The following is a 13,397-nucleotide window of genomic DNA, read 5'->3' as shown; positions in this document are numbered from 1 at the left end:
AGAAAGGTTGCTAAATGGCGGAGAGAAATCGCACGTGTGATGTACACAACTTGTGAATACCCCTAATGCAACGTTAAACTGGTTAGTATCCATAATTCCAGTTCTGGTACCGATGCTTGATCGCTGCGGCGGGATAGGTTGAGATTCTGCTTTCTTCCGCATCCTGCCTGGGACGTGACATCCAGCACGCAGTCTGCCCGGTGGCCACGCCCTCAGCCCGGTGGCCACGCCCTCATCTGATAGTTTTCATTCGTGTTTCGGTTACGTATTCCGACGAAGGGGAGGAGGGAGCGAAGAGGAGGCGTTAACACTGTTTAAATAACAAGCGAAGCCTTCCACCCAGCGGCACCTCTTCTGCGGGAAATCTGCGACAGCAACCAGCGACAAGCATTCCAGCCTTTACATCGAAGCTTAAACGGTAAGCTGAACTAAAATCTCTCGAAGGTAAAAGCGAAGATGATTTCCATGCATATAAAATGTATTTGACCGGAAAGGGGCGTGATAAACTTGCCTGCATCATTTCGAGAATAAGCTTCAAATCAGTGGCCAAATAGGCGAGACATCCCATGCGTATTTATTTACAAAAAAACAACAACCTGTTTGAGACGATCAATACATACACATGATGTGTTAACACAAATTGGAGACGGTAGCTAGACACTTTTCGCAGGATCATAATGATTTCAGCCAATCACATCTGCTCAGCTAGATTTCCTACTTGTTGCTGTCAGCGTAAAAATCCCGATCATTGTCGACGTTTACATTAGATGCGCTGATAGTCGAGAGGGTTTTAATAACTTCCAACAGATCGAGGGTCTTTGCGTGCGTGTCGCAGTGTAACGTAAGTGTGAAATGGAGGCGCCCTTCCTCCTCTCAACTGGTAGTGGTCTCCATCCTGCTTGACCACCAACGCCTGACGCAGAATAGAAATCTGTATGATCGATTCTGACGCTAAAACATGATATGATGAATTTATAGTTTGTTCCAAGAATGTAGCATCAAACTGATTTTTGAGCGCTTTAGTAATCCACACGATGATTTTTATAGTCTGACGCAGGGCATTTCTACTCACAAGACAACTGTCATAATATTGTTAAATATCTTGTGGATGGGGCGGGGGGGGGGGGGCACCTTTTTCTCTCCTAAACGTACACTACCGTTCAAAAGTTTGGGGCCACAAAATTGTTTGGGTGACCCCAAACTTTTGAACGGTAGTGTATATATTTATTTAGATAATTATTTATAGATTATATATATATATATAATCTTCTGTGTAAAAAATCTTATAATATATATGTATACTTATATTCATAGATTATATATAATCTTATACAAATATAATTTATAATATTTAATTCATAATATTTTATTATAATAATATTTACACTACCGTTCAAAAGTTTGGGGTCACCCAAACAATTTTGTGACCCCAAACTTTTGAACGGTAGTGTATATGTGGCATAGCCCAAGTGTAAAAAAAAAAAACTAGCCTTAACAATCGCACGTAATGAATGCAGAGTGGAAATGGTGTCTGTCCTGTTAGTGACATTCCACTGCTGTGTGTCTATTTGTGCTTCTAATGTTGACTCTCTTCCTGCCTGTTGACCATTCATAGGAAAGAATGCCAAAAACCCAGGGTTTTTCGATAACAGACCGCCCTGGTTTATGGAACAATATCCTACTGTTGTATGGATGTGTGTTTTCATAAAATGACTTGTATTGTCATCCACATTCAAACATATCTTAAAAATCTCTCATGGGATAGATTGCCTTATACATTTCAACTACAAAGTACTACAATAAAAGCTACCCGAAAAGAATAGTCTGTCAGTGGCAGTGTGAAACTGTACAGAAAGTGACAGAAGGTCTTTTTTGTGGTAACAAAGCTCACTTTTCCAACACAAAAGGTCTTGCATCACACCTACCACAGTACATCCTGCTGATAAGTGTGACCTCTCCACATTAGTGTGTGACCTCCACATCACATTAACATGCAAAGGCTTGTAAGTAGTGAACTCTCAAGGAACCATAAATAGTATTGTGTGTGTGTTGGGGGATGGGCTGTGCTGCACGTACACATTATCCCCCGCCCCCAGTCCTGAGAAACTACGGGCGTCTCGCTAGGGACGTTTTGAAGCAGAGCGCACTTGTCCAGGCAGTGGTTGCTATGGTGGTCTGGGGAAGTGAGACTCTGGGAATCAATGAGTTCACTCAGCAAACAAATCAAGGCAGAATTGATCAGAGCAAGTGACAGGTGTTCCAGAGATATTCATAACAATGTCTTAGCAGTCATCCAGAGTGCGTTTCTAGTATTTTGCTTTTTGCTTCTCCTCTTGCGAAATGAGCCTTTCATTACAATACAAATAATTTAAACTCCCTTACTCATATTTCAGCACCAAGTTGCACATCCATTGTGTCCATTTGGCTGATCCAGTCTCATTTTTATTTCCACAGATGGCCACCAAAGACAAACTGATCACCCATGTGCTGAAGGAGGAGCCAGGGAGCAGCAGGAACAAGGTGACGGTGGTGGGCGTTGGCATGGTGGGCATGGCCACTGCCATGAGTGTTCTGCTCAAGGTAAGAGACAAGAAAAAAAAAAAAGCATAAAGTAATGTCTGGTGACTCTAACATTGGCCATACAATGCAGCTGTCATAATTCATATTGTATGATAATACTGGTATCAAATAAAGTGTATGTTTGCACTAGTGTATAGAAAGTGTAAGGAAGAGAGGTTCATGTTGCATGCATGTACTTTATGAATGATTGCTAGAATTTTATGGAAAATGCTACCTTTGCTTTTTTAAAGAACATGCCTACCTTTTCATCTATGCACTTGACAATTGGCCTTTCGGAATAATGGAGGCACTGTAAAAGAGGGCCCCCCAAGACAAAAGCTGGGCGGCATAAAAATGCATGATGTGGCTCTCGGGCTTTACAATCCCTCTTTCGGAATTTAAGTGGGCCTCTCTGTAATTTTGGTAATAGCTAGAATACACTCTACACCAGTCAAGCCTTTCTCGAGCCACAGTGCATAATATTGCCATGGCACGCCGCCATACGAAAATGCTACAAAAGTATATACATGTTTACTCAAAAATGTATTAGGATAGCTAATTGTTCCGCTCGGCACTTTCCATTGCTGGCATGTAGTCAATAACTAATATATATTTTTAGACGAGATCAGTAGAATTGGATTGATTTCCTGCAGCACAATTGATGGCCTCACACTTGAAAGTGTTCATTTTGTATTTGCTTGATCAGGATCTGTGTGATGAGCTGGCACTGGTGGACGTGATGGAGGACAAACTGAAGGGTGAAGTAATGGACCTGCAACATGGCTCCTTCTTCGTGAAGACACACAAGATTGTGGGAGACAAAGGTGAGAAACAAATTGACGACCATCACAACTATCCGGTAATCTACAATCAGGCTCGCATGTTTGAATTCTCCAGACTACAGCGTGACAGCTGGCTCCAGGGTGGTGGTGGTGACCGCTGGTGCACGCCAGCAGGAGGGAGAGAGTCGCCTCAATCTGGTGCAGCGCAATGTCAACATCTTCAAGTTTATCATCCCCAACATTGTCAAGTACAGCCCCAACTGCATCCTGATGGTTGTCTCTAACCCAGGTAAGCAAGGAGTCCGACTATTTTTCCATTTTTTTTCTTTCACTTTTTTGTGTTACTGTACTGTTTAGTTTAGTGTAGAATTGTCCTTCTTTCCCAACACAGTGGACATCTTGACTTACGTTGCTTGGAAGCTTAGCGGTTTTCCACATCATCGCGTCATCGGCTCCGGAACCAACCTGGACACTGCCCGTTTCCGCCACCTCATGGGAGAGAAACTGAACCTCCACCCTTCGAGCTGCCATGGCTGGATCATCGGAGAGCACGGGGACTCCAGTGGTATGTGTCATCACTATAAATAAAATGGGAGCTGATATGCAGGCGCAGTGCAAATATAGCATCATATTGGTTGCCACTCGTTGAATTTGCCTTATCTGAGCTATTTGACTTCTCTTAGTGCCCGTGTGGAGTGGCGTGAACGTGGCTGGCGTCAGTCTTCAGAGCATCAACCCTAAGATGGGCACTGAAGGAGATAGCGAAGACTGGAAGGCGGTGCACAAAATGGTGGTTGATGGGTGAGTACATTTGCCACAAATCTGCAAAGCAAACCCATCATGTACTTGCATGGCCGCTGTTCCTCTGTGAGATAGCAGTAAAGTTTCATTGGCACAAAGTCCACAATTGAATTCAGGCGAGCTGACCATCCTGAGTGAGGAATTTCATCCTGGCGTTAGATGGTTATACAGCATAGCACGACAGTATGCGCTTAGACCAGGCTTGGGCAAACCTTTCTACTTCATGGCCATATATATTTTTTTAAAACAGGGAGAAGGGGCAGGTCATTCAAATATAAGGTAAAATAAATATTTGTGACTTGCTTTGTAAATGATTGACTAAAGAACAGAATTATGTTACTACTGTTAATACATAGTCACAGATCTGCATGTACACATCACAAATCTGCTCCTCAATTTCATTTGGAGAGAAATTTCAACCGCAGTTGAAACAACATGCTGTGGATACATTAAAATGAAACATGACAAATAACATACTAAGCATAAAATAAAACTGTATAAACCATAAAATGATTAGGGAGTCTAATGATAGCATCAGGCATTTTCATCTTTTTATTTGGAGTCTGGGGGCGTTGTCTAACGTGCAGCGAGAGGTTACTCCATAGTAGAGACGGACAACAGAAAAAGTTTTATCCCCTCTGAACTTCTGCTTAGACTTTAGTATCTCTAGGAGCAGCTGCCAACGGTCAGATTGCGGCAATAGGACACAATCATAATAAATAAACATGACTTTTCTGCCGAGCAGTGTTCTTATTGCAGGACAATAGGCTTCCTGTTTGAGATTAGCGGCAATAATACCTTATCATGTTAGCAATACGGCTCTTATGAAAAAAGGCATTTCGAAATGTATGTAATTGTGCCATATCCGGTGTTCCTGTGTGTGTGTTCTCTGCAGAGCTTATGAGGTGATCCGACTGAAGGGTTACACTTCATGGGCCATCGGGATGTCTGTGGCTGACCTGGTGGCGAGCATCACCAAGAACATGCACAAAGTTCATCCCGTGTCCACACTCATCAAGGTAAGGGCACTTTATTGTGCAACTCAATCGAACAAACCAAACTCAAACAAACAAACAAGAGCTGTTCATTAACCACTTTACTGTGCCATTAATTAAAAAAGAGTGTGGCTAAAGCTCTTACGTGGTTTCTTATAAGATTGTGCCAAGTGAGTGATGATATATTACAGCTAATGCACGTAACGTTCGGCAGGGGATGTACGGCGTGAAAGAGGAGGTTTTCCTTAGCGTCCCCTGCGTTCTGGGCAACAAGGGCCTGTCGGACATCATCAACATGAGCCTGAAGCCCGAGGAGCAGCAGCATCTGGTGAAGAGCGCCGAGACACTGTGGGCTGTCCAAAAGGAGCTCACTCTGTGAAGAGTGTAGCGCCCCACGGTACAGTTCTTCAACCCCAAACTCAACAAACGCATCCATTCTGTGTTGTGTCCCTCTGTGGTAAAAGGCCTCCATTTAAGACCTATGAAGTTGCAAAAAGTGGAAGCTACTTTCACATATTAACAAGCATTAAGTGTATTCTTCGTATTGCTGTCCGCTGCTTTCGCAATTCGTATAACAAGAATCACAACTATTTAGCTTTAGAGATCACACTGTGTTGAGAGCTGGGAATTTGTGTCTAAAATACTACATATTGTTACTGTGCACTGTTCGGGCTTATTCTATACACTCCTTGTATGCTTCGTGTATAGTCTGTCAACACTGTAAAAGCTGTATGTCTGTTTTTTGTCCATTTGGTCCCCTTGTCTTTCTTTTTCTTGAGTCTGATGGAGACATTCCATTCTCAGCGGGGGCAGATTTCCTGTCCAACTGATGTATTAGTAATCTAAGGCCTTCTTCACACACAAAGTGCACTGACAAGTCGGATAAGAGACATTGGAAATTCACTCCACTCCTGTTTGGGGATGCTACTGAATAGAAATCATCAATATAGACAAAAATATGTTGTTTGCACACCATAATGCCCTCAGAGATTATTTATTTTTTCTCCATCTAATTTCTAAAGGACATTAACAAAGTGTAATGGTGTTATTTTCTGAATAGCCGTTACTGCAGATGGTACATATTTATTGTTTCCAGTGTTATTTATCATGAAGATGATCAACTGTATCTGGAGATATTTTTACATCCTGTAGCATCAAATAAAGCCAGGATACAGAAACAAGAATTTACCCGTCTGCCTTTTCATTTCATTTATAACAGGACTATAGAGTAATTTATAAAAAGAAGCATTAGGATTTACCGCTTGTTTTCGCAGTATGACTTTCATAGGTCACGCTTATCTATATAGTATGGGCAATAAATCATATTCAAGTCCTAAAGTTACAAGGCTAATCTGTTTTTGATAAAGGAGGTAAAAAATAGCTCTAGTCTTATCTATATGTGCCCCGCAAGACTAATGAGGCCAAGCGTGATAGAAGAGCAATTCCAAACTAAGGTTGTTGTGACAAAACTGATGCCATATGCTTTTTTTCCCCCCTTGGATTGTTCCAAAATGTCCGGAAAGCCCACTGGAAAAATCTCTGATGTGAATGTGTCCACGACCCTTATCTCAGCCTCTTTCACGCCCTCAATAGTCTCAAAACAACTGTCTATGAGGTTGGGGAACAATCAAATGTTTTGATGCCCATCCTGGTCAAATAATTGGAAACACGAATAGAGTTGTGGATTGGTGCATGGTGGAAATGTGACCCGACTCAATTTGAAGAGCACTGGTCTTTCCCACAAAATCTTATTGATTTGCCATCAAATCGGGTCTTTAATTTGAATGGATTTACATAAATTTACAGATACAAAAGATGATCTATGGTTTAACTGGAAACAAAAAATAACAGCAGATACGCTATGATACATTTCAAAGTGCATTTAGTAGTGGGCTAAATTAAACAAGAGGCGTCTTAACTTAACATTTGATTAGTAATAATCCTTTGTACCCTACAAAAAAGGTTTATACAGTGAACTAATTTCTTACCAGAAACAACAGAGGACACCAAAAAATGTGGATATTCTTTGTAAAAATGTCCTCGAGAGAGACTGTACAGAGTAGAAGAGCTACTGTACATGATTAGTTGCTAATGCAGCCAAACAGTCAAATTGGAGGGCTAACCTGAGCAGCTGACACGTACAATGAAAATGGAAAGAGGAGAGGCAAAACAAGACAATACAAACAATACAGGTTCATGGAGTAAAGCATATCCATAATAAAGGGGGGGAGGCCTTCTAAATGTGGCTTAGGCTGCATGCAGCACTATATCAAGGGTCTTCTTAATCACTTTGGGTGTTCATATCAGAGCTTAACCTTTTCGTGACAAGGGGTGTTTCAACAGCTAGCACCCGATATTTTGTGCTTACTCAACAAACAAGGCTGCCTGGCTAAAAACAGACATGGGTGTGAGTGTTGGGAAAATCTCTCAAGCATTTGGTTTAATCCAAGTCACGGGCAAATCTTAGGAGTGTTTAAACAACCCAGTGGTCCATTAAAGATGGGACACAACACAGAGGGACAAGAAAGAGAACCAGAGGGCTCAAAGACATGTCTGTTTTCTGCTCGTGTCCCTCAGTAGAGGTCGCTGAGGCCGGCGGTCTTGCGGGCTTTCTGCATGAGGGCGCGGAGTTGGAACTGCTTTCTGGACAGAAGGCGTACGTGCTGGCAGAAAAGAAGGGATGAATCAATACTGATACACATGCATTATGTAGTATGTGTTTGTATCTAAAAGTTGTGTTGAAATGGCCACCTTGAGAAAAACCTCCAGGTCTATGACGCCCCTACGGAGGGCCTCTCCCAGGTAGAAGATGGTGTCCTCGATGGCATTTTCCTCAGCGTACAGGTTCAGGATCTGTTTGTACAGGGGGGCCGTCGGCACAATGATGTCATCGATGTCGTTGTTCTCCGACTGGTTCTCCATCTTCTCCAGGGCCTCGGTCAGCTCCTCATCCTTGCGGTTCAGCAACTCAATGTTCCTGTCGACGTCAGCCTGACCCAAAAGATGACAGTGCAGTGAACTCCGAGATGTAAACCTTTTCACAATGTCACATGCACCTCTTTGTGGTAAAACTGACTTTTCCAAAGGCACCTCTAGCTAACAAAACCTTCCATGACCAAGGCAGAGTGACTCCGTAAACAGGATAAACTGTTTTAACGCTAATTTGGGCATTCTTCTGCATAATACCAATGTGTCCAGTGTCAGCCGAAAAGAGGATGTAACACGAGATACATTGCTCCCAACACACTCCGTAATTTGAATTTTGAAAAATAGATGAGGTAGAAATTCAGATAGTTCCACTGAAAGAAATAAACCCATTACCACTTCCTGGTCCAATCTGGAGATCATGTCCTCCAGTTTCTGATGGCCCTTTTTGAGATCTTCTTCTGTTCGTTTGAGGGCATCCAACTCGGCCTGAGCCCTGTCCATTTCCTCCTTCATCCTCCAGCGAAGCTTGTCGCTAACAGCTGAGATCAGCGACGCACGGATCGTGTCTTCGCCTATGGTGCCGTCTCTGTTGGAGCCTAAACAAAGTGACACTTGTTTTAAGCCTGTCATGATTAATACAGATGTGTTCTTTAGCCTCCTTTTTCAATATGGGGTTCCACTTTCAGGAAACATTGGCCTTAAAAGTCAACATACTGCTTGATATCAGTGCACCTCACTAGAGCTCTTTTGAAACGATTAAAGGGGAAGTCAACACAAACTTCCTTGACAATAATATGTTATATGTTCCCCCAATAGTCTGAATGTGGCATTCTGATTAATATTGCGTTGGTAGAATTTGATTTAAGCCGCAAAATTGAGCCGTTTTTATCCATTTCAGCGGGCAGCCATTTTGCCTTTTACTGTCAACTGAAAATTAAATCACAGTTACGAGGCCACTTTTTTTTTAAAGTGACAAAAACTGATTTATGAAAGCACCTAAAAATGTGCATTCGGTACGTCTTCTTCAAGTCACCACTACAGCATGTACAGGTCAGTTTTGACTCAGCACTACAAATGTCAGAGATGATCCCCCACCCCACTACTAAAAATAGGAGTCCACCAAAAGTCCTCCAAATGGCAGACAGTCTACTGGTGTTTCAATACGGCTTCCAACCAGCTGATCACAGGTTCGTCTTTGTGTGCCGTTACTTTTACCTCCCCAAATATAGCACTAATAACCAGAGAGGACTCTCTTTCTTCCATACTGTAGGTCCTGTTGGCCTTTACTGCTCCCAACTCTAGTTACATCAGATGACCTTTCGCTTGTTGGTTCAGCATGCCACCAAAGTCAGGCCCAGGGTGAGAGGGTTTCAGTAAGAAGGTCACATGAAAGATGGGGAGGCTTCATTTGATCTGATCAGCTTCACTATAAATCATTTAAGCGGTACTCCAACATATAACACTGTAACCGAGCTTCTTTTTCCTTTACTGTACAGTGAACCATCAACTACTCAGTTTGCTACTCACAAAATCACAGTTTTCCCCCCCCTCCTTTTCATGTGAAACCTATTCCTAAATTATCTTACGCCACCACTGCACAAACTATTGTGCGATGTCAGCAACTTTGTAACGTATGTGGCAAAGTAAAAAATAAAGTGCCTGCTCTACGTTCAGGTAGAGCAAAAGTATTGTCACAATCAGAAACTATTGCTATGTTGTTGTATTTTACAAAATGATAGAAGTTGAATCGAGTGTCATTGCACAGAGTGTGTCATGATGAGAGCTGTTAGACGTAATACACACCCACTGTGGACACGGGAGTCTGAGCGGGGTAGTGAGTGGGACCGGAAGTAGCCGGGTAAGAGTTGCCCCCTGGGTACTGGTAACCTGGGTAACCTCTGCAAAATAAGATTCAATAATCATACTCAGACTCAACATACAAGACTGAAGGAGTGAAGCAATTGAACAGCTCTTGCTACTGAGCATGCTTGTCACGCAAAACTAGTGTTTGCACATGATTGTGAAACACCTTACCCTGCGTTAGGACTTGGGCCATAAGGTGAAACTGCGGGCATGCCAGGTACGTAGGAAGCTGATATAAGAGGAAGAGGACACACAATCACATCAGTGGCATTCAGACTGAAAAGCCCAAGAACTTTGTGTTCCTGGCAGAAGGAGTACCTGGTCATAAGAACTTGTAGAACAGTAGGAGAGGTAGTCACACAAATAACTAATTCATGTAGATATTAAGCACCAATTAGTTGAATTAATTATGTTTTGTTTTAGATATGCCAATACTACCAATCAGGGTACATTCGCCGCAGGGTCTGTCTGGAGTCACATCAGAATATCCGAATGGTGGGAAACAGTGTTTCACCCTACTTTGTAAGTTTTAAAAATCAATGGATAATCTTAATCAAAATAATTGTGATAATTATGATTTTTTCGATAATCGTCTAGCCTTAGTGGTCTCAAAGCCCATATTATCGGGGTGCCTGCGTTTTTAAAAATATTTCCTCATGGGGATTAGGCGCCACCTGGTGTTAGACTGGGTAATAGAGTCATTTAACCACACGCGGAAAGAAAGATAATAGTAACCTGTACCACTTACAATTAGGAGGTCCAGCAGCTTGGAAAGCTTGGTAAGGCGCTTGTGTGGTGGGGCGAGAAAACACTGGTGGCTCTTCTCCAAACACCACAATCATCACCTGAATGAGACCAAACAGGTCTGACTGGGGCTAGAAAACAAAGAGGAGTATTTGGCAGAATTAAAATAACAAGCACCCATGAAATAATATCAAGATACAATAACTTTGCTTACATGCTTCCACTCGTGTAGATAAGGTAGGTAGATTTTTCCATTGGCATCAAGATGTTTACCAGTTTTGATCATCATGGTGCTGGTTGGTTTAACAAAACAAATTGGTGGGTTGAAGGGATATGTGTCCAGCATCCAAAGACACACTGGGATGTTGTAGACGTTGCCTACAAGGAAACACACACATTACAGAAAGCGGGACTATATCTCATCTCTAGCCACATCTCCCTACAATGACAAGCATAAAGCCATTTATTTCATTTGTTAATGTGCAGTGCACCAGCATGAAACTGTATGTTTAAGTGACCTGGAGCATGTGAATCAAAATACTTAACAGAATAATGAATCAATATTTTTACAGTGACATCCCAAACAAAAATAAGAACACTGTATGTACCTCTATAGTTTACAGGGACTGTTCCTGTTAAACTCATCAGGTCCCTTGTAGATCCATCGTTGAACACTGAAAAGCAAGTTGAGCCAGTGAGGAGATGCTAACTAGTTTCACGTATATTCAGTCACCCAAGAATGAGGTAGCGTGGAATCTCTAATACAATTTGGACTTTGGACTCAGAGCAGATTGTGCTTGACCTATGACTATAGGAATGAATAAGAATATTGGCTTACCATAGCCATCCATTACGGGCTTCAAGTCTTTGTAATGAGAGATGACGTTGGTGATATCACGAACAGTCAGGTCCCTGTATTTATATTGCTGGAAGATGATAAACAGGAAATGAGTGATGACATTTTTTTCCTATTGTTTAAAAACAACCTAAAGCAAAATGAAAGGTTTGACGTGTTAGTCATTTTTTTATTGCAACAGGAAATCTGTAGTATTGGTGGGGAGCACAAAAATGTAACATATCTGAGTGCCTTTAGTAAACAATGTACGGCTGTGACAACGCACTGGTTTCAGCCATTCTTTGTGCATTGATTTTTGTATGATCACGCCACACAGGTATGTTTTGAACTCTTCTCTGAAAAAACAATTCTGCCTAGTTAAAAACGTGTTTATCGCATCTATGTTTAGAGATGCTGTACAGTGGAATCTCTTCTGTTGCCTTGCTTTAGAAATCTGTTGCCTCACTTTGGAAGTGTTCCGCCAAAATGTCCTACCGATGGCTAATTTGACAGCAGAAGTACAATATCCTAATAGAACCTTCTAAAGATCCCTTGAGAAAATACTACAAGCAGGTAGAACAATCCTGACAATTGAAATAACCTCCTAAGATTATACTTCTGAATACATAGGAGCAGGTAGGGCGTTCTGACAGGGCATAGGTAGGACTTCTCGACGGTTAAGAAGGAATTCCAGAGCACCGGTAACCAAGTAAACAACAGGCAGAAGGGGGTCGCACAACAAATATGGCTTTTAAGGCACACGTAGTCGTTTGCTACGCTTTTCTCAACTCTAAATGATTCTCTTACACGTCCCGAAACAGCGCCCACAGCTTCGCACAAAAACTCAGTCACAGGACATTCCATTGTTTTGACAGCACGACATTTTTGCCCGCTATTCGAAGCTTTTAAAATGTCACAATTTCCTTTGTTCTTAACATACTTCACAAAACGGTTTTTTCCTTTGTTCAAGATCTTTCTGGTGGGGTAAAGTTGTTGTCACGTCCCTACACCATCGTGTAAACCCGACATATGTAGTTCCTTACTACTTGGTTTGGACGGAGCAAGCCGAATTGCGGGTTAATATGTTAAACATTCCTTCAAGGTGTGAAATTGTTATCCTAAAAAAAAAAAGTTAGTGCATCAGAAAATACAGGTTTCGGTTAATCAATAACAAATATTGACGACACTGGTCGGGTTAGGGAGTACAATAAACAGCTTAAACAATACAATGTTTAAACTAACACGCCATTTAACAAACCAGGAAATGGCCACTCGACTGTACTGTTATGTTACGTTGATGTTAATATGCGAACAAGTTACGATACTCAGCAAGAGAAAGGTTTACCTTCAGCATTTTCTTCAGGGCTCCTTCGTTGATAACCGCCATTGTTTCCCTGTTAAGGTGTTTTTTTATGATAACCGAATAAATAAGTCAGTAGCTAGCAGAACCTGAATCTCGCTAGCGAGAATCCAGTAAATGCTATGCTAATATTAGCAAAGCCCCGGGACGGACTAAACACAAAAAATCCGGCTATTTGAAATAAAACGCCCAATTGAACAGAGTGGATGTTTATCTTGTTAACTCAGATCGAAGCAGTACACGCAAGACTAATGGTACACTAACTGCTCGAAACAAACAACATTATATGTTCGTTTGAGACTAACAACACAACGTATTTCCGGTACTATGCCCGACATTTTCCGGGGAAGTGATGACGTCTTATTAGTAAAAACTTTATTAGCAACAACCATTTGATACAGCAATAACCAGCAGATAGAGCACAGAAATAATTGAAACGGGAATTTAGTTTGTTCTCTTGTCTTAATACTTTAGTGACATTTCGCCGAAAGAAAGCGCTTATACCATATACCAAAAACATGGATGGGAAG

General features: G+C 41.7%; 2 protein-coding genes across 3 annotated transcripts; one reads left to right on the top strand and one right to left on the bottom strand.

The window, feature by feature from the left end:
- Positions 1–229: 229 nt before the first annotated feature.
- On the top strand, positions 230–6,321 carry ldha (lactate dehydrogenase A4). Of its 2 annotated transcripts, none has more exons than XM_037255370.1 (8): positions 230–418; positions 2,455–2,580; positions 3,266–3,383; positions 3,457–3,630; positions 3,733–3,906; positions 4,025–4,142; positions 5,038–5,161; positions 5,352–6,321. In XM_037255370.1, exons 2-8 carry the CDS (start codon positions 2,455–2,457, stop codon positions 5,514–5,516), a joined length of 999 nt encoding a protein of 332 aa, XP_037111265.1. In that variant the 5' UTR covers positions 230–418; the 3' UTR covers positions 5,517–6,321. The 2 variants fall into 2 exon arrangements, with proteins under 2 accessions (XP_037111265.1, XP_037111264.1); XM_037255369.1 differs by having other exon boundaries at positions 3,709–3,906.
- A 567-nt stretch (positions 6,322–6,888) lies between these two features.
- tsg101a (tumor susceptibility 101a) lies at positions 6,889–13,215 on the bottom strand. Its single transcript, XM_037255368.1, has 10 exons — positions 12,853–13,215; positions 11,511–11,598; positions 11,281–11,346; positions 10,887–11,050; positions 10,677–10,803; positions 10,100–10,157; positions 9,869–9,963; positions 8,459–8,661; positions 7,889–8,128; positions 6,889–7,800 (listed from the first exon to the last, which is right to left on the bottom strand). Exons 1-10 carry the CDS (start codon positions 12,892–12,894, stop codon positions 7,711–7,713), a joined length of 1,173 nt encoding a protein of 390 aa, XP_037111263.1. The 5' UTR covers positions 12,895–13,215; the 3' UTR covers positions 6,889–7,710.
- Positions 13,216–13,397: the final 182 nt, after the last annotated feature.

This window comes from Syngnathus acus, chromosome 6 (assembly GCF_901709675.1).
Source record: "Syngnathus acus chromosome 6, fSynAcu1.2, whole genome shotgun sequence".
NCBI lineage: Eukaryota > Metazoa > Chordata > Actinopteri > Syngnathiformes > Syngnathidae > Syngnathus > Syngnathus acus.
Note: the sequence above shows the minus strand (reverse complement) of the source record. Positions and strands in the feature narration are given on the sequence as shown.